This window comes from Lutjanus erythropterus, chromosome 5 (assembly GCF_056507025.1).
Source record: "Lutjanus erythropterus isolate fLutEry1 chromosome 5, fLutEry1.hap2, whole genome shotgun sequence".
NCBI lineage: Eukaryota > Metazoa > Chordata > Actinopteri > Lutjaniformes > Lutjanidae > Lutjanus > Lutjanus erythropterus.
In genome coordinates this window covers 22,709,334-22,737,054 of record NC_139321.1, presented here as the reverse complement: position 1 = coordinate 22,737,054, position 27,721 = coordinate 22,709,334, and the positions used below count along the sequence as shown (strand labels likewise).

The following is a 27,721-nucleotide window of genomic DNA, read 5'->3' as shown; positions in this document are numbered from 1 at the left end:
CTGTGAGAGGACCTCAGGAGCTAATGGACTGGTCTACCTACTTCAAGGGCATCGGCTCTCACTGGCTTCTCAGTTAAAAGACTATGAGTTCAAGCAAGTTATAGCTGTAAAAGATGTGAGGGATGTTTCACCAATAAGTTCTTTGATCCTGGGGTTGGGATGGGTGCCGTGGAGCACCAGGCCTCGCCTCAAAGAAACACTAATTGGGTTTTAATGAGGTCGACTGCCTCTGTAAGTGAAGAGCCGATATAGTTCTTTTATATTCTGATGCCGGAGCTCCTTTCCCCCGCGCGCAGCAGATACACACACCAGCTGAGGTTACAGCGGAGGATGAATTGTGCTGGTGCTTTTTCTCTTTCTTCCTATAATTACTTGGGACTGAGAGGAACAAGCGGTGGGACTTAGCGAAATGGGAAACGGTGAATAGAATTAGTGCTGGGAGGATAAAGCTCAGTGATTGTGGCGTGAGGAGGAGTTTTGTTCTGCGGTCAGCAATATCCGTGCGTAAGTGAACCAAACACTGCTATCTTTTCTATTAACAAATGTTCACAGTCGCTCCTGAGGCGATAAGGTCATATTTTTAAAAAACATATATGTGGCTTCAGATGAGGGATGCTGTAATAAGAGACAAGAAACCACAGCAGGGAAGATAGCACACGGCTGACAAATCCAATTCTCTCATGAGGGAACTACAAAAGAACAAGACTCAAAGAAAAAGATGTGTGTGTGTGTGTGTGTGTACCTTGTAGGGGTACATCGGAGCCGGTCTGGGAGGAGCTGCCAGCTGCAGCCTTGGCACTTTTCCTTTCAGCCATAATCTAGAAGACAGGAGAATAAAAAATGAAGAGAGAGGAGGTAGAAAGGAAGAAAGGAACAGAGTGAGACGGAAAACAGAGAAGGCAAGAGGGGGGAGACAGAAGGAGAGAAGAAGTAAACAACCAGAATGAGAACGGAGAGAAGAGAAGGTAAGGTATGGTTGAAAGCGCACACAACAGTTGTCAAATTAGCTTAGATTTTCTCACATATTTGTGTGAAAAATACATTTCAGCAAATAATTACAGCTGAATCACAAATAATAAGTAAGGGATAATAATACAGTGAGCAGGTCATTATTGCAAAATAAACCCAGACAGGGTGCTGAATCACCCTGATGGGTTTATTTTGCAATAATGACCTGCTCACCATACATTATCCTGCTTATTATACAGCTACCTGCTACTTGGGAAGGGAAAAAGAGAAGACTAGAGGTAGCAAGAAGGGTGTTTGTAATAATGTGAGAACTGAGCTCAACAAAATATATAACTGATAGTTAGCATTTTTAGATATTTTAATGCAGAAATGTTAAATAGAGCTTGTAATAACATTTAAAGGATGAGGCCTCTACAGTATATTTTTCTTATTGTCAACAAATCCTACAAAAAAAAAGCATTAGTCTGTTTCTCAGTATTTTCCTACTTCCCTTCCCCGTCTCATCCACAAGCTCATTACTTTCTACTGAAGATCTTCAGGTTCAGATATACATATATATATACTTTAATTTTGGACATTACTCTCTTTCAGACACTATAATGGTCTCAGTTTTAAAGCTGAATGAGAGTGAAAATACTGGTATCATATAAAACTAGAAGACATAAGGTATTCAGTTGACAAGGATGGAAGAGGACATTTTCAAAGGGGTCCATTGACCTCTCACCTCAAGATATCCCAAAGAAAATGGGTTCCAAGCCCACCTGAGAGTCTCCCTTTTACAGACGGTAATGTCATGCTGTTTAGACTAAAGTCATGCAGTTTTGCATGCAATATGAATGTGTTATTTTCACCAATTCTATCTGACAGTGATAAACAGTGGAACTGTATAAATTGGGTATGACAGGACAGCTGAGACTCCTGTGGATTCCATGAGCCCATTTTATTCATGTGAGATGACGTTAATCCTCACAGTAGCCTTTTCATTTTCGTGAGACAATTTTTTTAAAACTTGACTTCACAGCTTAAAATGACTTATTGTGACCTCTAGGATAATCACAGCCTCATCAGACTTCACAACCACAAACTAGAGACCTCCAGCATTCAGAGGACGGGTGGCTTTCCCAGGTATATTGACAATAAGGTGGTTTCCAAGTAATAGGCATGCAATCACAGAAAAACACAATTCTTAAAGAAATCTCCAAATGTCAAAAATCACAGAATTAATTTTTCTGTACTGTTCCTCAAGGTTTTCTTAATTTTTATTTTGGAGAGATTTTTGACCATTTTTACCAGTTCTTGATTCGTGAAAATCTGTGTAAGAAATGGTACCATTCCAGAAAATGCTGCAACAAGCAATCAGACATGATAGACCATGAGAACGGCCATCATATACTTCAATCTTAAAAAATTTCCTGAAAACATTCAGGCATTGGTCTAAATTGTATACATATTTAGGACTATTTCTACCTATGGATTTGGAGTAGTATTTACAGCAGCAGGATGTTATATATGGGATCCACTGCAAATAAACAACAATACTCATTTTAATGTTTGACAACAGTGGAGCTTTATGGCACTAAAGAATAAGCTGTATCAGGTTTTGGCTATGCAGGTAATACTTGTTACAAGGATCAGTTCACTGTTAGTTAGAAATATAGAACATTACCAGCCTTATCCATCAGAACATTTTCTTTTAAAATGGTATATTTGAATTTAAGTTTCAAAAGAAGCTGTCTTTTTTCTCTTTCCTCCGTCTGTCTGCTCCACTGCTGCAGTGTACACACTCTTTAAAGAGTCTTGAATAGTCTGCATGGCCCCTGCACCGAGCTGCTGCACCCTTCCTGCTACAGATACTTGATTAATTGTAGGTGTCATTAATCAAAGTCTATGGTGAGTCTGCAACTCTGCTCACAGGGGAACATGCAAGAAAACTCATGCACTCACACACACACTCTCTCTCTCTCTCTCTCTCTCTCTCTCTCTCTCTCTCACACACACACACACACACACAAAGGAAGCCCGCTTAGCTTGCTGCGCAGCTGCAAGACTCGGGTCACCAAGTTTCCCTGCTGCAGTAAAGAGAAAACTACCACTATGTTTAAAATAGGCGGTGTGAGGAGTCATGGTCACACACACACACACACACACACACACACACACACACACACACACACACACACACACACACACACACACACACACACACAGATACACACTCCTCTTTCAATTTGGGGGAAGCAATAGGAAGAAATCAACAGAAAACACATCCCACTGTACTGTAAATGGGTCAGCATGCCTCTGAGGGAGAAGATCTGGAGTTCCAGGTAGATTCATCCTTTACAAGGTCACTGTTGTCCTGAGGACACGCTGGCTTCTCTTTGTGTACAGAAGGCTGTGTGTGTGTGTGTGTGTGTGTGTGAGTGAGTGTGTGTGAGAAAGAGTGTTAGTGTGTGAAAAGGGTTCCTAAACAAGTGAGTTATAGACTACTGTACACAGTATATTGAGGCTATAGAAGTATCAAGGATCTTCATATATTGATATACAGTATTACCATTACACTGCAGTATACATTTGCTGGCAAAACATTTATTGTTTTTCTTTATATTGCAGCTAGAATTGGTGTTGACCAATGCATTTCTGATATTTGTGAAATTGATACAAATACTGTGTGTGACTTGAACAGTCTGTTTGTCAAGGTTTGCTGGACAAACCAAATACTACTACGTAGTATTTTACTGAGCTTGGGTATATTTGTGTTATCACCATCAAATCCCATAAAAAAGACTGAACCAACAGTGTCAGTCCATCTCTCTAATACTTTCTGACTCTAGTCCACTTGTTCCAACTGATGACATATTTCTTTAAAAATGTTTCAGTAATATAAAATTTATTTTAAAAAAGTCTCATTGAACATTACTGAAGCAGGAGCAAATAGAGCATTTGTTATATTATTTTAATACATAATTGTCCCTTTCCACTGATTATTTTTAGCAGCAGAATGGTGTGTGTGTGGTGGGTTGACTCAAAATAAAGTACAGTGCCCATCTTCAATATAATAAAGGAACATGTTGACCTGTGCAACAGTGTGGCTCCATGATGTATTTTTAATAATCTTTGGGCAAAAATGATTCTCTGTGGTACAAAAGAATAAGATACATCAGTATTTGACTACACAGTACTTTTTAGTAGAATCAGTTTATTGTTAGGTGTGGTGATTTAGAACAAAGGACTCTGCACATCTATTAGATAAGACAGGTGTGTAGGAGAAAGGTGAGTTGACTGAAAAGTTACAAAAAGACTGCTGCACACTGTCTAACCTGCAATATAACATTTATTTGTGACATTTCAGACCTGGTGGACCGACCAACAGACAGACCAACGTTGCCATTCTGGACCTTTGCTGCTAGCATGGCTAACAATCGCACAACTCAACAGTTGCCAAAGTCATGTTCAGTTACCAAATAATAGTGTAATCACACAATCAAGAGTAACCAGGCAAAGATACTTATTGGACCCCTTGAGACACATGTATAATGCTGGTCAACACACAGGTTGGACCCACACTGGATCCACTGATACCTGACAGCTGCTTCAAACTGCATCAGTTTGAATGGGGTCTCCATCAAACCTCTACCACAAAGAATTCAATATTCAAAACCATAAAATTAGTTTACATGCAAAAAGCAGTTACTCTTTCTGTTGTTTGTTAAATATGAGAGATAAAATGTATTACATTTTGTGTCAACAAATAAAAACTAAACAACATTATGAAAGGCAGAAATGATGTAATTACTGTCATAATGCAATCGAACAACCTGCACGCATCTTAGGAATCACACACTGTTGGTCATGATTCGTAGTTTCTTCCACCAAACACAATATCTCGTTTAGAAGTTGATTTATCTACCTGTTGCACCACCGTTCATAAGAAGCAGCTGACAGTCAGAGACATTACATCTCAGTAATGCTGGTAATAATATGTCAAGTTACTGGTTCTTGGAGACACATTTGGGAAAAACTAAGATAAAAAGGTAAAGTAATGTAACATTATCAAGTGCTGTGGATGTGGATGTCACATTAATCTTACTTTAAATCTTTCAATCATTTGTGTTGCTATCTAAAGGACAGAGTCAGTAAGGTTCAGGATTCATGCAGGTCAACCATCTAAATCTTCCTTAGCTTATCCTCTCAAGGGAAACACAGACAATGAACACAATTTTACTGTTTAGAGTGAATCAGGCTTTCTAAATGATTCACGGCTCTGCAGTGGAGGGCACAGGTAGCTGCAGTAATGGTGATGGACGGGGACGATGTGTTTGAACAAGTTAACTTCTTCCACTAACCTTGCCATAGACGAGAAGGACACCTGTAAAAAGGGTAACTGTACACAACAACAGCTGTGACAGCTGCAGCTTTGAAATGCTTAGAAGACATAAAAAATTTAAAAATGCAGGACTATAAAAAGAAAATTTCACTGACAAAAACTGGGCTTAGATGTCTTTAGCTGTTGTTGACTAAAACTAGACTAAAACCAAAAAAATCAAATCAAATGACTGAAATTTGACTTAAACTAACACGCATTTTCTAAAAAGACTAAAGACACCGGAATGTCTTTATGACATCATTTAGAATTCATAATTTAGAATTTAGAATTCTGGTGTGACTCAGAACTGCAAAGATCAAAGCTCACAGACATAATCTGTCAGTTATCTTCTGCATACCTTCGGAGTGAGAAGAGGAGTGAATCTATACTGACGTACTTGGACACATTTGACTGAAAAAATGTCATCCTCACCTTCAACATCAACATGGAGGCAGCGCCTGTGCAATGTCAGGTACAAAGGTATGACATACTCTCCTGCAGGTTTGTATGCTACCTTATATATTAGACTTTAATGGAGAAGGATGTTTTGGTGTCTGAATTTAAAAACGTCTGAGGTTGTGGCCATCAAGATTTACGATGAGCGAGGATTATTTCCTTCAAAAAGAATGGGAATACTTGGGAGAAGAAAAACTTGGACAATTTCAAGTTCCTGGATCTTTTGTGCTCTGCCTTCTGAACAGGAGCCTTTTGAACCTGATGAGGGAGAGGAAAAGGTCGGCCGGTCACACACCAGCTGCAGTTCACACCAGAAGCCCTGAAGGATATTGGCACACTTCATACAGACCTCAAACCTGACAATATTATACTTGTCAACTACTAGAGCCAGTGTGAAGTTAATCAGCTCTTCTAGTGTCCAAAGTGAAGGTTGGTATGAAAATGCAACCTCATGTTTACAGGACTTACACGGTGACCATTTTGGCATCATATCTTTCCTTGGAAACACCTCGGACTCGAATTCAGCAGCACAGTACACGCCTACTAAAAAGGACAAGTGAGAGGATAACAGCTAGTAGAACCAGAATATTTTCACAGTAAAAGAGAGAAACCTGAATTCAGAAGGTGTACAGAGATGAAGTCCCTCATCTTCTGGTGTCAGTGGTGTTCCCGTTTTAATTGTCTAACAAATTACACAGATGTTTGTTAATTTAAAAGCTAATTTTACAAGTAAAGAAAGTCTCAGTTTGTTGTAGTTTGTCATAGTACCGTTTACTTTTGTGTGAAACTGCTCAGTGAACTACATCTTTCATCTCGCACAATATACATCATCAACTTTAACATCACCTGATGTGTTTTATCCAGCGACTCCTGGTCCATTTATCAGTCTGGAGAGGAGGTGAAAGAACGAGCAAGACCCATTACTCGTATGACTATATCCTGGTTTTAAACACAGAGAAATCGTAGTTTCAGCAGGTAATGTTAGCTTGTGATTGTGTGATAGCTTGTGTGTGATTTTCAGTCTAAGAGGGCTGCTTCATCTAGAAGCTTAGAAGAGAATTACTCCCAGCAGCCCTGTGGTTTGTCACAATGTCTCACCTGGCCAATGACATGGACATCAGCGCTCATGCAGGTCCTGCCTTGGAATTTGTGATTGAAGGAGGGACAGAGACACTGCTTCAAGCTTTAGCCACAGAGCTTCAGCTTCAATTCCCAGTGGTACAGGGGAGAGATTGCGATACTGTTCAAGTAACTGAGACATCACCAGAGCAACAGTGTGCACGATGACAGGGCTTCAGCTGTCACTGAATGACATGAGTCTCAGGAACTGCTACTGCCAGACAAGACACAGTCAGTGAAAACCAGAATTTTATCATAACTGTTTAAATGTCTCTACAACTGCTGTAATCTCTATGTCCAGGAGATATCCAGCACTAGTCCCAGTCTCGGACTGCTCTGGGAGTGGAGGGGATTACTGATTAGTGTGTGTGTGTGTGACAGAGGGAGAGAGAAAGTGTGTGAATAAAGTGTGTGACTTCATTTGATGCTGCAGCTTTTGCCCCTTTAAGGATCTGGGATTCCCTGTCCTTGAGAAGGTTAAAGGCGCCGGATGAAGTGTGCATCTACTCACGAACGAGAGGTTACAGCTCAGCCGAGGAGGACGGCTTTAAGGTTGACATCCAGTGCAAAGATGCAGGCTTCCTGCTGCGTGGTGATACGGTGCGTGGGTGTAGTTTGGTAGAGGGAAAATAGTTCCTACATGAAACAGCTCACAACAAGGTCTGTGGAATATTTTGAGCAACCAGGTCATGATTTCTGGAAAGAAACTGCTGTTGCTGTTGAATTTTTCAAATGTATTTTTTGGTGCTCTGAGCACAAGAAGCTGAGAGCCATCTAGTTCTAGTTCTCTACAGTTGAGAATAGGCAGACATCTCTACAGCTGACACCTCCAAAACTCCGCATATCATATTGAACCAATCTATATGAATAAAAAAACACTACAGGTAAGAGGGAAAATGTGTGACTGTCCCTTTAACATGCTGTCACCACCAGAACTCTCTCTCTCTCTCTCTCTCTCTCTCTCTCTCTCTCTCTCACACACACACGCGCACACTTCAAAAACTGTTTTAAAGAAATACTGCATGTGCTCTGTAACCTGGATGTTATCTGCTCTCCTCACTGCCCTTAAAACATCCCTGTATCTCTCTCCTCAGCTTTTACTTCTCCAGAAAAAAGATAACAGAAATCTTGTTAGGGCACTGCCACTATGTTTGCACTCTTGGGCATCAGTTTTATATAACAGGCATGTGGCAGGAGAAACATCTAAGTTACAACCTGAAAACGTAGCTCTGGATAACTGCATCAGCAGAAAAAAAAGAAGATTTTCTTCCTCTCTTCAGTAGTCACCCTAATTAAAGCTTGATAGCTTGTTTCAGAGCAGCAGATAAGCTCATTCATGCGGAGGCGGCGACGATAATGACACCCACCTTGGAGCAGATTTCGTGGAGACTTGTGGCGATGGCTGCGGCAGGAGTATCACATCGGAACACGTGGCACTTCAGCACCCGCGTGTTTTTGTCTCTCGCCACATAGGCAAAATCCCTGAAGCACAGAAAAGACAGAAGACACACAAGAATTATTCCACATGACTTTCTGGTGCAGGTAAATAAACAAACATCTACAGCATCTACAGCAGATGTGCTAACATGTTGCTTTGTGTTAAAAGGGCTGTAAGCAAGAATCTCTGTTGTCCCATAAAACCTGTGATTCAGTAATTATTCCTCACCAGGTGGGTGTTTTTCCAGTCTGCACACTTGTTTTCTGTTTAAATTATACAGACTCATGTAAGTTTCTGTACACACACCCCTGCTGCCCTCTGACTTAACATAAAAAAAGAACAGTAACACTGAATTTAATGACTAACATGACACCATCATAACCATGATATGACACCTGTCATGAACATGAATAAGTCTTTATGAATGTTTATGATTGCTGTCATTAAATGTCATTCAGTCAGTAATGCAAAGTTGACATTGTTTGAGATGTCAACTTGATTGACAACTTGATGTAAACCAAGACAGCATAATCTGTCATAAGCATGCCATAGCCGGCCAAATTATCAAGCTTAGTTATATGTGTCATTACATGACACTGTCATATGTAGTTGGTTTTGACATTGTTTTATGACATCTTTATGATTCCAAAGTGTGCAACTATAGTTGAGCTCAAGGAAATTATTCATGACACAATTATAATGTTCTAATGACAGCCAATGTCAACACCAACCATGTATGGCAGTATTATGTAATGTCAACGCATAAAGCTAAATAATGTTTTTTTTAAGTTTGATAATTAGGCCTGCTATGACATGTTTATGACAGGTTATGTTGTCTTAGTTAATGCCAAGTTGTCATGACAAAGACACAACTCGACTTTGCACTAAAAATTACATAAATGACCAAATGACAACAGTCGCACTCACATTTGTCACAGATATGACGGTGTCATGTCAGTCTTATGCACACCCCTTCAAATAAAGTGATAACAAAAAACACACCTCAAGAAACATAATAAATCGGAAGAAAAAAGGAACAAATTTGGAAGAAAAAAGGAACAAAAAAATGTGGAGAAATGAAGGCAGGTTTCGTCCATTATTTCAGTATGTAGCATGACATAAATATGTGTATATGTTTGTCTGATAAGGGAGATGGGTGATAATAACTGTGGGTTATTTAGGGGGAGAAAATAGGATAATTGCACCAAGTCCATCACAGAATTTCATCTCTTTGTTAATTTGTTTTTGTGCCTTAATGACATTTGTTCCATCTCATAACATCTCTTTATTCTATATATTGTCTGTGAGAGAGTCAGGTTTTATCCACTTAATTTGAATACACTGAATATCTTCTAGATGTCTGGGGAATAGATTATAGTTTCCCCCTCAAAGCCTCCTGGTATTACTCCTTGGAGAGCCACTTTTGGACATTGTTGCACGTTTCTTTTAAGCAGTCAGACACCACTTCCCAAAGGGCTCCTAGCTTAGGGCCAATATATGAATATGATTGCCAATTTGTGTTTCACATTCCCTTCAGCATTTTTCTTGAGTTCTGTTGGGTTCAATCTCGGCATTATCAGCAGCGTCTGGAAGTATCTTGATTAATTTCTATTTGAAATCCCTCCCAGTGATTTTAATCTCATTTATTTACACTCCCCTTATCGGGAACTTCTACTGCAGTCCTTTTTTTTTTTTTTTTTTACATATTTTCCTCATTCTGTATGTGTTTTCAGGAGGTGACTCTTTGCAAACATCAAAAAAAAGTCTGTCCTTGGAGCTGTCTCCTGTTCTGAAACAAAAACTTTCCAACCCTCCCGCTGCACCTGTTTGCCTTGTCACCTCTTCAACAATGAGAGCCAGCTAAGTGAGTTGCAAGAAATTTCATGCACAACTTAAAAAAGAAAATGACAACAAAAATTATTATTACCCCATTTTGCATCATGATATATTAACCTTTCTTCTTCTCTACACGTCTTGTCGGAGCTCTGCTCTAATTAGCTAATTCATTTATTGTGAAGATGTTGCTTCATTATTTGTGTCACTTAAAGGCTGCCATAAGATTTGCTGGCTTATTGCTGCAATTCCTTGTTCACCAGTTAAGGTTTATTTGATGAATACATTACCTGAAGGGATAGTTTGGATTATCTGAAGCGAGGTTGTATGAGGCACTTTACCTTGTTGTGAGACAGCAAACCCCAGTTACATAAGCCTGATATCACTCTGTCACAAGCAACCAGACTCCTAAAAGCTTAACAGTCATTTTAACTTGCAGAACACAGCTGGTCTACTGCTGTTTCAATCTGTTAGCTTTGTGTTACTGTGTGGTTTGGTGAATCTGAACACAAGTCACAAAATAACACAAACAAACTGAACAATCAAGGCGCCAGTAGACGAGCTGCGAGGTAAAATGTTTTTACTTAAGGAGTTTGATTGCTTTGAAAACAGTGATATTTGGCTCATTTAACTGTGATTCCTCTTGTCTGTTAGTTGTTAGACTAGACTTAAAACTACAAAATCAAGTCAAATGACTTAAATGTGAGAAAAAACTAATCAGTGTTTCGTAAAGAGCCCTGAACTACAAGCAAACCAAAACCAGAAATTAACACTGGATTCATACAACCACATACTTTTGGTCCATTCAAGCTGCCTATTATATGAGAGAGTGTATTTATATTGTATAATTTAGAGCTCTGCTCTGACTCAGAACTGAAAGATCAAAACCTGCAGAAACTGTAGACTGTTAGTTACCTTCTGAAGAGGAGCAAATCTATCCTGAAGTATTCATAAACATTTGACTGAATATACCTCTTTCTTCAAACTTGAACCTCAGATACCTTCAGTGACAGAGACCTGGAGTCAGCACCTGAGCAAAGTGTGACTCTTCAGCAGGTCTGTATGCTACCTTGTACTGGACTTTAAAGGGATAGTCTGCATTATTTTAAGTAGGGTTGTACGAGGCACTTATTGATAATCAGTGTATTACCTAAAGTAGATGCCATGCAGCACGGAATCTAAGCAATGAACTCTTGTGGATGGGGTCCAGCCACTTTAAAAAGGTCCACCTAAAATAATCTATATCAGTGTGCACACTATATTTAGTATATATTTACTATATTTATTTACTTTGCAGTCCGACAGCCTTTTCTGATGGGAAATTGCTGTTATATTTGCTAAATATTGCTTCAGTAGTTTTACCTTGCAGAACATGGGAGTTGCTGCTTCACTATGTCAGTTAGTTTGTGTTATTGTGTCACTTTGGTGATTAGTTTGGACTGACATAAAGACATGGGCCTTTTTTAAATTGACTAAAATCCATTTTGTTGCTCACCCTGTCCATGGTGGAACATTTTGTAGCTTTTGTGCTGCTCTTCTCTGCTTCTCCAAACTGGGGACGTGCTGACCATCATCTATTATAGTTAATAACTATTACTAAGTACTTCATACAACTCCACCTCAAATAATCTGAACTATCTCTTAAAGGTTCAGTCTACTTGACGAATAGATTACTTAAAGCTCAATTAACATGCATCATATTATTGTGGGCTGTGGCTCCACAAACAACAGGTTTCTCTGTTTGTTGTTGTTCCTTCACTGAAAATGGTGGAGCCAATGACATGCACACACGCACGCGCAGACACAAATGCACACATGCACACACACAGGTACACATGAGTATACAGCGAGGCAGATGTGTGTCCCAGTGCCTGAGGAAACTATGTGTTTCACTGTGGTGCCACATTGCAAAAAAATGATGAGTACGAGGGAGACTGAGAGAGGGAGCTCCACCGAGAAGCAAACTTTATGCAGAGTGTGTGGGAGATGAAACACAGAGCATGTGGGATATACCACACACACACACACACACAGGTGAGATGAAAGACAGACACGTTTCCTCCTCATTAACAGGTGAGACGAGCTGCACAACAAAAGGTAGGAGGATGTGTTTGCAGCTGAAATGACTGAGTAAACAGATAAAGCAGAGTGGAAGAGGGGGAGCGGGGACATGCAGAGAAGCCAACTGGAAGACGGCAGTGTCACCAGATGCAGCTGAACAGCTTCATGCACACACACACACACACACACACACACACACACACACACACACACACACTTACAGTGCACACATTCCCAAATAACCATAGACACAAACAGAAATATGGCAAACACAGCCGGCATTTATCACAGCGGGCTCTTTGTGTTTATGAGTCCATTATCCGGCCCGTCTCCTCTGCTTAATTGTGTGCTCACACACTTTGGGTCGATAATGCTCCACCCGCCTGTGGCCAGAAATGAATGTACAACGGTGTGTGTGGTGTGTGTATGCGTCCAGTATATGTTTCGTTCAGGGACATTTGAGCAGTGTGTCACCAAAGCAGCATGAGTGGCCTTGCCTCGCGTACTACAAATGGCTCTTTTATGACTTCTGCACCCTCTCTGGGGGATCAAAATGCTATAAAACAGCATGCAACTCTTAATAGGAAATAGCCTGTGGCCAGTCTGGCTCGCTGATGATTTAACGCCAGTGATTTAGACCTTCAGTAGCTGCTGCTGCACTCCTGTAAAGAGCAACAGTGACTCTGGGCGAAACAAAGCCACTGATTTGATGCCTGAAGTGACATATGTGATTGCACGAGGAGGCGGGGCGGTGGGGGAGTCTTGACACAACGATTACTGAAAACAATGGAGAAAGCAGATCACACTTGAGCACACCACAAAGAGCAATTACCTTTCTCTGGGTCCCGGGAAGCAGAGGGAAGTGAGAGGAGGGTGGTGGGGGGAGACAGTATGGAAAAAAATAAATGAGTCAAAGAAAGAAAGTGGAATGGGGAATTAAGAGAGAGGTGAAATAAAAGGATGAGAAAATTGTATAGTACGGCAAAAGATGAAAAGGCAAAAGAAAAACGGGGGAAGGTGGAATAGAAAAAAGCAAGAAAAAATGTTAATACACGACGTATTGAGTCAGAAACACACACAACACTCTTTCACCTCAATCACTTTGTCTTCCCGTGAGGTGTACGTGCGCACATGTGTGTGTGTGTGTGTGTGTGTGTGTGTGTGTGTGTGTGTGTGTGTGTGTGTTTATGTGTGTTGCATGTGTGCACTGGAGCTCAGCTCTGTGTACTTTTCATTTCAGTGGCTTAGCATTCTGCTACATTATGACACAGCACACCTTTCATGTGAGACGTGCCAACATATCCACACACACACACACACACATACACACACACACACACACACACACACACACACACACACACACACACGCACACACACACGCACACTTGTTTCTACTGCTACTGCTTGATCCACATATCTGCTACTGTTTTCTGTATCCCTTCACCCTTAGAAATGAAAGAGGTAACCAGAACCATAGAGGGTTCTTTGGCTTGTCCCCACAGGAGTAAGAACTCTTTTGGGGGGTTTACCCAAGCGATTCTACTGAGAACCATTTTTATATTCCAAGGGTTTTAAATAGAACCTAACCAGGGTGTTCAACAAGGAACGCTTTTATATTCCAAGGTTTTATCTAGAACCCACCCAGTGTGTTCTACTGAGAGCCTTTTTGTTTTCAAAGGGTTTCATGTAGAACCAACCTAGGGGTATCTAAAAAGAGGGTTTCAACTATAACTGCCTTATCTTGTGAGGGTTCTGCAAAGAACCATATTGTAATCTACAAATGAGGAAAAAAATTATCAATATATTATGGTCACACATCATTTTAACAATCTTGCAATTATCAATTACCCTTTCTTAAAAAAGAGCTCTTCAGGACAAAATTGTTCTGGGTAGAACCTCAGCTCTTCATAAATAAACCTTTTGGAATCTTTATTTCTCAGAGTGTGCTCTGTTTCCCTCCACCTTTCCCTCCTCTCTCTCTCTTTCATTCTGCTCTCTTTCACTCTTTTAATCTTCCTTTCTCTCTCTGTAGCTCACTCCATCTCTCACTCCTCAATGCACTCTATTTCCCAAAAAGCCCTCAAAAAGAAAATTCCTGCAACACAGAATGATTCATATCAACAGTGTAACTCATCACAGCGGCTCTCCTCCATATAGTCACTGTGACACTCGATTATCAGGAGCACTACAGAGGAGGCACAGGCTGAATAAAGAACACGGGGCTAATTCAAACATCGACTGCCTTTGATTCTTTGATGATCCACTTAGTAAGAAGCTGTGTGTGTGTGTGTGTGTGTGTGTGTGTGTGTGTGTGTGTGTGTGTGTGTGTGTGTGTGTGTGTGTGTATGTGTGTGTGTGGTAGCAGCTGGCAGCTGATTTCAAACAGGAATCTTCAGAGTCAGAGCATCAGAGCTGCTGCTTCAACTTGCTGTCTAAACAGCCGGTGGTCGCCCACACACATGGAGGTTAAACCAACACATGTATAAACTATATAAAAACTCTCACTTGTTGGATGTAAATGTGTCTGCACATGCTGTATGAAAATGCATCTCTTTCTCTCCGTTTGAATTTCATTCATGATCTTTTTTTTTAACCTCTCATTCTACTTCCTTCTGCTCCATTTAAAATCCAGACTCCCTGCTTCTTTCATTGTCAGTCACTTTGGTGGAATTGGATTTTTGCTGTCAGAAAGTCTCAATGGCTCAAAACGCTGCTCTCCATTTACTTGAACACTATGCCCCATTCTTCTCCCTCTACAGCTGAGGTGCATGTGAGTGGCAGACTGAAAGTGTTGCAAATGTTTTCTTCCTGATGGAAGAACCACATCACACCTGATTCAAACCCAGAACAGACTCCCTCTGATTTATTTAACTTCGACAGCACAAGACTGAGGCTAAACCAGATACATCTGGATATGAATCATCTCCTCTCTGTTTTGACCTTGTGTCAACACTTTACCAGTGGTTATTCACACCTGAAAACTGAGCATTTTCAAAAATAGGGAGAACTGAAATATCGCCATTCAATGACCTAAGGCAGTAAAGTTACAAAGCCGTCTTTCTGGCGCCTACCTAACTTTATCTATGATCACTCATTTACAATCTCAGTAACGCCTTTTATGCTACTGGTGTTCACATTAAGTCATATTTACGGTTACGTTGCCTTCACAACAATAAAATGGTGATTTAATGAGTATTTTAGCGCAGGTATTACTGTTCATCTGCTTAACTGGGAGCATTTATGAGCTGTGATTTAAACACTACTTCCTAATCATCCAGATGTTTCACAAACAGAAACAAAACATAGTACAGGCTATGATGGAGACCAAGAGGGGACAGATAGCAGATTTAACCGGCCAAGTCTTAACAGAGGAGTCGGGCTCTGTCTGTCCCAAACCCAGGGCCTTAGTTAGGATTTTAGAGACAGGTCCTTAGTCCCCCTGCAGACCCCCACATACTTGAGAAATTCAAGTATTATTAGAGTATTCAAAAGAACACAAACTGTTTTTATTTATTTAGCTCCCCAAATATATATATTCTGCAAGTTACATTCCTGCATTATACTCTGGTACCAGGTGTGTAACCTCACAGAAAAACCACATGAATTTCACATGTGCAAAATCACATGTGAAATATGGGCATTATAAATATCCCTCCTATTAGAAAAATATATAAAAATATAATATAAAATACTCACATTTAAGAAGCTATAATCAGCACATTTTTACTTTTTTTCTTAAAAAATTACTCAAGCCGATTAATCAATTATCAAAATAGTTGGTGATTCGTTTAATAATTGATTATTTGATTAATCGTTGCACTTCAAATAAAATTTTAGATTTTCCATGGCAATGAATATTCAGCTGGAGCAAAAGACGGCATTGTGAGTAAGTGCTATTGCTATCGGGGAGAAGAGAGAGCAAGAAATTGCGACTGGTACCAGAATATCAATACTGCAAAAAAAATTAGTATTGAAAGCATTTCAAAATTGCACTACTTATTGATATCTCAATATTTTTAACAACACTAGTTTCAGTAGAAATGTACATAGATCAGAACATCTCTTTTGGAGCCACATGTTTCGTAGTTTCCAACATATTCTGCCTAAATCTGCAGAGCTTGTGAGTGCGCAATTTCTCGGGCGCAGCCTTGGCAGCAAAGCCAGTGACAGGTTAACCTGCAGGTGATGCGCATGTCTGCAGTTTACTTGACATCTCACAAAGCCCTGTGACGAAAGCCTTGCAGTGGTTTGACTTTTGAAAATTAGAGCCAGTCAAAATGCAGGACATGCTCTCAATATGTGGGATGTGGGATAAGGGATAAAAATGCTGTGCAGCCTCACATAAAGTGAGACACCTAGTCAGTCACCGTAAGGATACTGAGGGAATTCCTTACATTTTAATTGACTTTTTGGCCTAAAAGAAACAAATAAAAATTTTATTAAAATATTTTAATGAGCCTTAAGAACCCCTACATGTGTAATGTGTGTGTTGAATGCAAACTCTGTATTACAGACAGTAAATTTCAAGAAATATTACAAAGGCTGTAATGTAATTTTTTATACTGTATTTTGGGAACTAAATTAGCAAAAAGGAACAAATAATTTTCCTATTGATTTGGCATATTAGTGGCCTGAGATCAGCATGAAAACAACCTAAAAAGAGAAGTATGATCCAGATATACAGTAGTTTTAGTATGGAGACAGAGAGTAAAAAGAGGAGCGATGGTGTTGGCTTACTTTGGCATTGAGGAACAGCTGTCCCTGACCTCAGTTAATGGGAGGGGTGACACATGGCTGAGACAGACAGGCAGCGAATCAACCAACAGCTGAAGATGAATGACACAGACCTCGGAGATGTGGGGCGAGTTTTTGGCAGGAAAGTGAGGAGAGAGACAGATAAAATGTCGACAGAGGGGAGAGATAAAGGCAGCAGGCCAAAAAGCCAAAATGAAAAGGTGGGAGTGTAGCGGAGAGGAACGGGAACGAGGTGTGAGACCCTCTGTGGGGGCTGGATGGCGGAGGAAGCGGTGGAGAGGAAAAAGAGAGGTAAAAAGAGGTACGAGATGAAAGGTATGAAAGCACCAAAGCAGAGAGATGAGTGAAAGCAAGACTCCCACCACTCGCGTTTTTTTTTTTTTTTTTTCTCGCTGTGTGCTCCACATATTTCCAGAGCTGAATAAAGGATGACTGACTCACTACTACCAATCTCTCTTTGATCCTGATGGCTGTGAGGCAGACTCGGATGGAGAGGATGCGTACAACTCACAGATTAAATGAGGTCACGGCTGTAGATGTACGGTGAACTGGGTTTGAGAAAGTCACACAGAACCATCAGTGTCTGCAGCTCCCACTTCAGTCAGCCATCATGAGTAGTACTAGCAGCACTGTGTGTAGCAGTAACATTAGCATATGTACAGTTGAAGGAAAGTCCCGCCCTTGCTACTTAAACATGCTTGTGATATTCAATGCTTGATCCCACAATTTTTTATTTCAGTTTTATCTGTAGATCCGCAATACCTGCAGTGACTCTCCCATTCATTAAATCCCAAGAAAAGCTACTGAATAAGATGTACAGGAATATCACAGCTGCCAAATGCTGATGACAAATGTAAGAAGGAAAAATGTGAGAAGAAAATCTATAATGGAAAAACGGTGTAAATCACTGACGCTGAGGTTGGTTGTGAAATTAGAGTCGTTGCCTCCTTCGTAATGGTTTTCTGCATGAAATAAGACTATTGATTGTTAGTGTAAATACAAGAAAGCTGCAACCAAAACCTAATTTTTCCTCACTCATGTTTATGGCTCCATAGATCTGATGCAGCGTGCGGCTATGATAGGCTGGAGTGACGAGCTGAAAGTAGGGGCCGTCTTAAAAGTAAATGCTTTTCACATTTTTTATCAATAACTTTCACACTTATTTGTCCATTGACACTTTAAACTAACTTTGTTTTCATCTGGACCATCTCCAGTGTTTACTGATTTTGGAGTTCAAATGCCAATCATGCTTTAGAATTTGATTAAGGTACAGGTGTAAAATATGACAGTATTTTGTATATTTAGTGAGGAGCTAAACTTACACACACTAGTGTTGTAGTACTTGAGATCGGCTTTGATCTCAAGACCACTTTCTGAAGGTTTCATCCTGGAATCAAAAGCATTTTTGCTTGGTTTTGTCTCAATCTCAGACAAAGAGGATTTTTATTTCAAGACCAGTCATCACCACAACTCTGGGGATATCACGAAATTGTCTGTGCATCGTTTAATTTATTTGTTAACATCAATACTGCGACTAGATGTAAACCTTCCTGCCTTGAGTGCAACCAGTAACTGTTGTTAATGGCTGTCTCCCCTCCCCATACAAATAAGAATATTACAACTAAATAGGACAACGAATGAAGGTATGTCAGCAGCACTAACTGCTTTTAAAAGTATTTTATAGTGTTTTTCTCCTCATTTTTTGCCACAAGCATTACAATTTGCAAATGTAATGCTCAATAATGTAGATAAAACACTCTTTCCCCTGAAAATATAATATTATTAAAACTGAAGTCGTTCGGAAAACGTTTACAGAGAATAACTTGACTATGCGTCTTCAGGTGCTAAACTGGTGTAATAAACCTAAAGTGTCCACGACTGCTGCAGTAAAAGGGGCCTTTTAAGAGGCAGTGAAAACAACACAAATGTAACTAGTCCCCAGCCTGCCCCGCTGTGCTTTCCTCCACTCTGTAGCTCCCAGGATCGCTCTGTAGAGACTCGTGTCCCCTCCAAACCATCTGTCACGCACGCATACGCAAACACACACACTTCACACAGACTTCAATTATCAAACAGCTTCACTGAGTGTCTGGGTAGTGGCGGCCGCTATGCTAATGCACCTACGCACGCTAATTGCACGGTCGAACGCTGATTGGAAATGTCTGAGGAGGAAGTTCTTGTGACTCTCCTGTCAGCGGAAAGCAGACGAGGAGGCAGAGAGGGCCAGGTGTGTGTACAGTGTGTGTGTGTGTCGGAAATATGTTATACTTATTGATTGCAGCTGAACTGGTAACTGTATGATTGCTGACAGGGTTGTGACTTTGGCTTCAGTCCAAAGTGGATGTGGATCTGATCCAGATTCACACAGAGCTGTGACATGTGAGAGCAACAACAGCCGGATGGTGATTTTAGAGGAAAGCCCTTTCATCACACTGTAAAGAGAATAACAAAACACCCCTCAGGTATATTTATATTTAGCAGCTGTTTCTCTACAATTATTCTCCGTTAAAAAGCTTTTTTTTTTGCAACATTTGTGTGAGTTTTATAGCTTACTTAGAAACCTGATGTGTGAAATCATCCCCAGGATAGCTTTGCACTCGGCAGTTTCTTTAAGTTGAATAATATAATCAGTGCAAAGGCAAAATAAACACTTAACGATGACAGCTATAATAATATTCATGATTATAAGCGGGAGTTAATCCAGAAAAATCCACCCTAAAGCTCCCTTTATGAGAAACATTTCTGCTGTTGCCGCTTACAAACACATTTTCATTCTGATTAATTCCAATTTTGATGATGGACCTTCGCAATCTACACATGTTCTGCTGAAATATTCTCAATTTCCATTTGTCCAGACTCAGTAAACACTGAAATTCCCTTGCTGTGTATTTTAAAAACTGGACCCCTGAGTGCTGATCATTGTGTTTGCAGAAAACAGCGAATGTTGCACATGACTGCAGTTAATTGTAGTTTATTGTAATGGAATGTAGAATAATGGTGATAAAAGGCCCAATAAAGCTAAAAGATGAGACCACACCACAGAAGAAGAGATGCAGTGTACACATTTCACAGAGACGTTAACAGGACTGCGCAGAGCTGCTGACAGATATTGGGTTAGTTTTACAGTAATGCTCTATTGATGGCTCTGTGAAGTGTCCACTCTCTGGTATTTACAATTGTGTCTATAGTGTGATTAGATACCCAATATTTTAATTACAGCCCGGACCAATACTGGATGACTGAGGCCGATACCACCATCAATATTTGAGAATCTAAACATCCTGTTAAAAATATATTGCAGAATATTCATTTTTAACATAAATGTTTTTGAAGGATCCCTTGTTTGGTTGTTCAACTTTTTAGTCCAGGTCAAAAACTGCGTTACTTCAATTTTTTAGCCTCTTGATGTCCCATTAGCTTCAAGGTTAAAAAGCTACTAAGTTAATTTATTTATAATTTCCCAACACAGGGTTGGAAACATGGAAGTTGCAGCCTCCTCTACGGGACTCATAAAAATGAAACTTATATACAGTATAATTGTTGAATAAATAATTATGAAAGTCTGAAATAAAAATATTTTATGTGGTGGAGCACAGAAAATTAATTGCGGAGTCTCACAGCCTGAGACAAGAAGCTGCCCTGGTGGTACAACAGAAAATACTTCTGTATCTCTTGCCACACCAGGACTGTTTGAAACTGAGATTTATTTGATTTAAAAAAAAAAAAAGTGATTGTGACAAAAGATTTTATCAGAATTCTTAAGTTGTCAAATATGGCAGATCATTACTGAACTATCTGTACAGGTTTGGTGACTACGACCAGGGACTATGGGCTTACAGTACAGCACTCTTACAACTAATAAATAAATAAATAAAAAAAGCTAAATAAAAGCAAGTTTCAACTGCAATTAACTCAAAGAACATTTACTCAGTTTTACTCAATTAAACTACGTCACTTATCTCACTGACTTTTTTAGGGTTAATGAGTCAACCCCTAGGATGTGAATTATTTACAAAAACATCATGACCAATATATAAGAGGCAACTATCCATTGAGCTCTTTACAGCTTTACAGCCCTTGTAGGGACACTTTGATGCTCACGTCAATTGGATTGCCATAAAAACAGACAAGGAGTGTTCATGAGCGAGCATGACGGCTCAGTTTGCTTATAGGGACCACGGCTGTTGATAAGTTGATTGACAACTAGCTGTGTACGCCTCACCATGTATGAATTATACATTTCCTCAGTGGAAAGGTCTGAAAGTTTTCACACTCTGCACACCCCTTGCTAAGTCTTCTCTTTTCTGGTAAAAGAATATGGAATATCAAGACTAGAACACCTTACTTTCACAATAATCCTGAAGTAATTTGCATTTTAAACTGGCTGTATAAACAAGCACACTCACTTTAACTTGTCATTTTGAGGGGATGAGCCACATGGTTACACTACTGTATTTACTGTGCCTTTACTGCACTGATTATATATCACTATGTTCAATATATTTTGTTGTAGTAGTGGTGGTTGATAGTCTTGACAGTGAGATAGACCCATCCATCCCAGTTGCTAAAATGCACAATATGTGAATTCTGCTGCTCGAGGTCTGTCTCACTTTATAACAATAATAAAAGACCTAGTTGGATGACACTGTGAGGTTGTGTAGAAATATGGGAATGAAAATCTATCTGACATGACTCAGGCAGAAATCATGTTCATGGACGCCGTAATATGGAAGTTTTATTCACATTGCTTCGACTCTCTGCCTCACACTCTTATAGATATGATGTCAGTTTTCCTGAAGCAACCAGTAACTATCTGGCACCAGCTAGCAGCATATACACCATTGGCTTGGTGATTTTTTGTTAAGTGTTGGTAGGTGTGTTTCTGAGGTTTGGACAGATCCAGGTAACTCGACTAACCACCTAGTGCAGCACATCTGCTCCACCGTTGGAGTTCTGATCCATCCTCCGTACGGCTGCAAACCCCACCAGCAGTGTTTCAGAAGCATTTCAGCAGTGGAGTGTTTTGCCCACCTGATTATGTTTACTTGCTCAGGTTTTGTTGATTAGGTCCTCTTTCCTTGCTCTTTGTGCTTCTACCATGGATAAGCAGGCTGCATGATTAAATAGTTTCTTTCCTGTGTGTCTTTATCATCGTGAGTCTGCACGGGGTCCTTTATTTTGAAAATTAACCACATTCTCCCTGCCTTTTCTGTGTCTGACTTCCTGTCCCTTCGATCAGCTCAGTGCTAATTGACACGGCACCTGTCAAAAATAGACTCTGCATGTATTTGAAATGGAGTAGAGCGGAGAGCTGCTTCTGGGACTCGCCGAGGCGCTGCTGGTGGAATCACAAACATTGTGTGGAACGGCTGCGATCAGCTCCGGCTAATGTGGCACAGCCACAACGCGACGTAGCCACACCTGGTGGAATTTAACCTTAAGGCAATGACCTCCTCACTGGCTGTCCGGAAGAAACCAAATTTCCAAAAGCATATTTCACAAAATGTTGAACTATTCCATAAATAGTGAGGTGGCATGATGACAAAAAAGTGTCCATGGAAGAGGATTTTGGAGTTAATTTGGATCTCATTAACAGTCACACCAGTAAAACCATCCACAGTGGCACTAGAGTACTTAAAGCCTGTGTGACAACTGAGCGGGTAAACCTCCTGCGACCTGGTGAATTAGTCATGGCCCACAGCCATTAGGCCTAATGTAGACTGTCTGTACGTAATTACCTCTCCACACCGTAAACTTGTTTACAGCACCAAGATGAGCAACAAAATGAGCACCCAGGACCAGAGGGCACAGTGAAGGAGGAGGAGGAGACCTTCCCTGCATCGCTGGTACAAAACGACTCACGCTCCCTGCCTCTCTACATACACATACACACACAGACAGAACACACACACACGTAATCACCAATATCGCCTAAGGCAGCGAAGAAGTAGGACAAAATCTACTGGAAATAAAAATAAAACTGTTGTCTTCGGTGTATTAAACAGTGTACACAGCACACGGTGCTGCCTATGTGATTTGTGCAGACAGTTGATGTTGTTTACAGCAGCAGCAACGCCTCACCCTCAGTACACAGCATCATTTCTAAGAAAAATGCATAGGTTTACAAGGCCGATGGTGAAAATGGTGATTTTACTACAGTAAAGACGGAGAAACACGCACAACGCCAGCTTATGTTCATGCATCTTTGTGACCCAATTCCAAGCGTTCGGTGTGGCAGGGAGGCAATTGAGAGAGGGAGGGGCAACGAGCTGAGGAGGCACACTCAGTACCCATGTGTCAACAGTCGTCATATTTCATTACATATTTAAGAGCAGAGAACGGGGGGGTGGGATGGAGAGACAGCGTGTGTGTGTGAGGGACGAGGGATGAGGGGGAGAAAGAGGGATTCTGGGTGGGCGAGAGAGGGAGAAAGATGATGTCCTGCTGTTCTTGCAGCTCTTGATCATTTATACATCACACTACTCTGGAGTGTGTGTGTGTCTGTGTATGTGTGTGTGATTTTGTACACAAGCGCCGATATTCTCAACTGAGATAAAGCTTCAGTGAGATGTCACTTCAGCAAGACGCCCCCATTCATGTATCTTACTAATGTGTGTGTGTGTGTGTGTGTGTGTGTGTGTGTGTGTGACAGAGAGAGAGAAATAAAGAGTGTGTGGGAGAGCGCAGGGATTTGGTGTCGAGTTGTGCTCTGAGCTCTACTCACACTGCAGTTTGGATCATACTCTATGCATGTAACCTAATTAGCTGCATGTGCCATAAATCATTATGTTTCACACACAGTCTTCAGTAATTACTGCCTCTCTCTCACTCTGCTTACAGTGGCTGTACTGAAAATTTTTAAGAGTCCGTTCACCCAAATTATAAAATGGGAATTCTTTGAGACAAAATCCTCTCAAATTGGGGGTGTTTGGTCTAATGTAAATTAAGTGTGGTTGTCCTTGATATGTGCTAACCTGCTCTGTGTGTCAGCGAACAGGCTAATCGACCTGACACTTGTTTGAAAAAACACTCGCCCTGGTTATAGTTTTGCTAAGTTTTGCGCACTTGCTTCACTTCCAAACTATTTTCTTTCACGCTTACATCCTTGACACTTCTGTTTCCCCTCCAGTCAGCAGTTGACAGGGATGACAAGAGACAAATGAAGTTGAGAAACGACACCTTTTATATGATCCACAGCACCCTTTTTTTTATAGGGATGTCCTCAAAAAGGAAAAGGTTTGACGGAAAAATCAAGGAACTCTTGAGATTTACAAGAAAGTAAACTGTACCCCTGTCATATAAAAACAAGGCTGACTTAAAATATGTAAATAAATTATGTTAGTTATGAATAAATAGCCTACAGTGGGCACTTAAATTTCTTATTTGCAGTGAAGGAAATTCCAACCAGACCCACTGAACATCACTCATATTGTATGTGGACATTTTTTCCATTTGAGTTCACTCACTCGTACTTGTATTGATGCTGTGTTATGTGACAGTAAATTGATCACTTTGAGGGTTTGGACAGCCAGTCAGAAAAATAAGCTATTTGGCAAATTAAGCAAATTGTAACAGGCATTCATCGCAAACGATTTAAGAAAATACTTTATTCCTCACTTATCATTTATACAATAGAATGCAGTAGTTCTGGTTTTACTTGTGATACTCACCTTTGAGATTTTTGCTGTGAACAGTTTTCATTAAAATCTCTTGCTCTGGACGGACATGTTGCTGTTGAATTATGTGTAATTTTTCAACAGAATTCCATTGATCTCCTTTGTATTATGATGGAAGCAGAAATCTCAAAGATGGATATCTCAAAACCTGTGCGAAGAAAGTCAAAGCTTGTCTTCATGACTTGACACCACAAAAGGTAAGTACAACTTCTTTATGTCATTTGGGTGAACTAACCCTTTAAATTGCAATATACCTTTAGAGTAATTGATAGAATTAATTTGAGTTGTTAAAATTTTATTATTTGAAAAAACAATTTCAGCATAGGCTCCAGCTGCCGAAGTGAAACACAGTATGTGCTCAGATCAATACAAAAACAAGTAACTATAATTGACTGGGTTCCGTCACCGATCACTTGCTTAAATCCTTCCAAAAAGATATGGTGCCATGTTATTATCAGGCTCATCTAATTTGATATCGGATGATTTGGGATTTTTAGCCAATCATGGGGAAGTATTGTGATTCTTCACTCATTTCCAAGTTAAACTTTTTTACCTGCATCTACTTGCAAATAATTGATTTTTGAGTCTGATCCCGAGCTGCAGAAATCTTTTAAATCATAATCATGAAAAGTGATAAATGTGAACCTTTAAATATATACTGTCAAAATAAATGATTTGACTAAAATGTGATATTGATTCTGAAATAACTAAGAGGAGATTGATTTACCACCTCATATGTTTAGTCTGCAGCAGCTCCACTGAAAACCCAATCAAACACCGACATCAAGCCCCTCCAAACATCTAGATTGACGGGCTACAGGCAGACATTGACTGCGCTGGCGACCTGCTGTGTTCAGCCCTGTATGATCAGCGAACATCAGCATCAGCTCACATCGCTGCCCGCCACGGCCCGGGACCAGTGAGGGTTTTATCGGGAGGAGATTTATTGGCTGGAAGGGCAGGGGAGGGGATCTATAGGAGGAGGAACAGGAGGAGTAATCCGTCAGGAAGACAGGGATTACAGCAGGTGTGCCTAACAATGCTAATGTAAGAGAGATGGAGGGACATGGTGAAAGACTGAGTGTGAGAGAGTCAGAAATGTTTGTGTGTTTTATGGTTTCTGTATACCTGAGTGTTTGTAATTCTGTGTGCGTGTGTGACATATGACGCAGGAGGGCTGGAGAGTGAATGTGGACACAGATCCCGCCGCAATAATGACCCTTTAGAGAATGAGGGCTTCTGGGAGGCTGGTGGACATATCCTGGACATGATCTCTGTGTGTGTGTGTGTGTGTGTGTGTGTGTAGAGAAGTGGGAGTGATGGATTGTGGGAAGATGGAAGGAGCTGCTGACGTGGAGGAGCGATGACTTGCAGGGAAAGACGGAGGTTGGAATGGGGCTCAAATCGGAGCAGGAGTGGGGAGGAAAGGCCATCAATCACTGTGGCGTCTATCGAGTGGGTCTAGGTGTTCAGGCTCCGTCCCTAGGGGCCAACAGAGGGGCCTTGCATGTTAATTAAAGTGACTGGGGCCTTGACATCAGCAAATACACTTCAACCAGTTCAAGTTGAACGTTGTGACTGAAAGGACTGGAAAAGTGACCAAGACACAAACATGTCCTTACACGGGCTTGGGAAATAAAGGACTGCTTGTAACAGTATTACATAATTAGGATACAAAAAAAGGTAATTGTATTCCGTAAGAATTATTAAAAGAATAATTACATTAAAATATAGAATGATATACACAGTGAAATACTTCATGATTGTCACAGTACCACTCTGGTCTTGAGTGAAACCAGCTAATATTTCAGTTGCCAATTCATTATCATGGCCTCTAATGAGAAAAAAAGTTTCACTAGGTGGAAATTTTTGCCATCATTTTGTCTTGAAATCATAAAAGAGGAACAACATCACAAGACACTGACAGTTATTCCTTCCAGCTGTGAAAATGCTGTCATCATCCAAGAAATCAACACTAATTTAAATCAGCATTCACAGGTAAGACCAACTGCTAACGTCAGCTACACGGAAATCCAATTAGCTAGCTAACCCATCAATACTACCACAAATATTTTGGGACTGTCTGCAGTTATGGTGTGTAAGTACAAACCATAGTAGAAGAAGAAGTGGATGGAGCTTCTGGGTCTGAAAAGTAAAGCCAAAGCAATGTTGGCTTAAACCTGCACTATCTGTAATGGCCAGCAGGGGCGACTCCACTGATTGCAAACAGAAGTCCAACCCAAGTCTTCTTCAATACACCATGATGTTCATTTTGTAAATTATGGTCTTATTTAGAGTAAAATAGACCATAAAGCAGGGTATGCTTTAGGGCGGGGCTACCTTGTCATTGATAAGTCATTCTTCAACATATTTTATATATTGTTTAGCTGTAATATTAGAAAGTTTGCAACCAGGCGGCTGCCATATCTTCCTGAATGAACAAGCCAAAACCAAGCACCACTCGAGTCACAGTATGTCACCCACCACCTCCACACTCTCCCCACTCCTGACACATGCTCTGGTGGCTTTAAACAAGAGATGGCAACCTCCTTAATGCCAAACACAAGGCTTCAAAAAAGCTGTCCACAAACCAATAGGTAACATCACAGTGGCTCTGTCCACGACTATACTGTCAGTGGTAAAAACACAAGCCTCACACCTGAAGAAGTTTACAGCAGTTTACCTGAAGGAGTGTGAAGGGTGGATAGCATGCGCAACAAAGTTCATTTAAATGTGTGTCATTACAGCTATTAATCTAAATGAACATTTAGAAAGGGAGGAATGGCTGGACAAACAATTAATAAACCTGCAACAAAAATAAAACATTGTGTTAGGCTAAGCAATTTCACCATATTCGATACTGAGGTAATCCAAAAGTAACCGAAAGAAATCAGGTTGCATTACCAACCTCGCACATACAAACTCACTTCATTGACATAAATGGAGGTGATCGCTTAAGTGTGTTGAGCATTAAAATATTAATGATACTGGAGGCTTGCGTGTCTCTTCTCTTCTCTTCTCTTCTCTTCTCTTCTCTTCTCTTCTCTT

At 40.4% G+C, this 27,721-nt stretch overlaps 1 protein-coding gene across 2 annotated transcripts in view; it reads right to left on the bottom strand.

The window, feature by feature from the left end:
• Nucleotides 1-27,721, bottom strand: part of apbb2a (amyloid beta (A4) precursor protein-binding, family B, member 2a) — a 59,164-nt gene that overhangs the window by 6,046 nt on the left and 25,397 nt on the right. For both annotated transcript variants that reach the window (XM_084719234.1, XM_084719233.1), the window contains exons 9-10: nucleotides 8,275-8,389; nucleotides 743-818 (exon numbers count right to left, since the gene is read on the bottom strand). In XM_084719234.1, coding sequence (XP_084575360.1) covers nucleotides 743-818; nucleotides 8,275-8,389 — 191 coding nt within the window. The remainder of the gene's footprint in view (nucleotides 1-742; nucleotides 819-8,274; nucleotides 8,390-27,721) is intronic.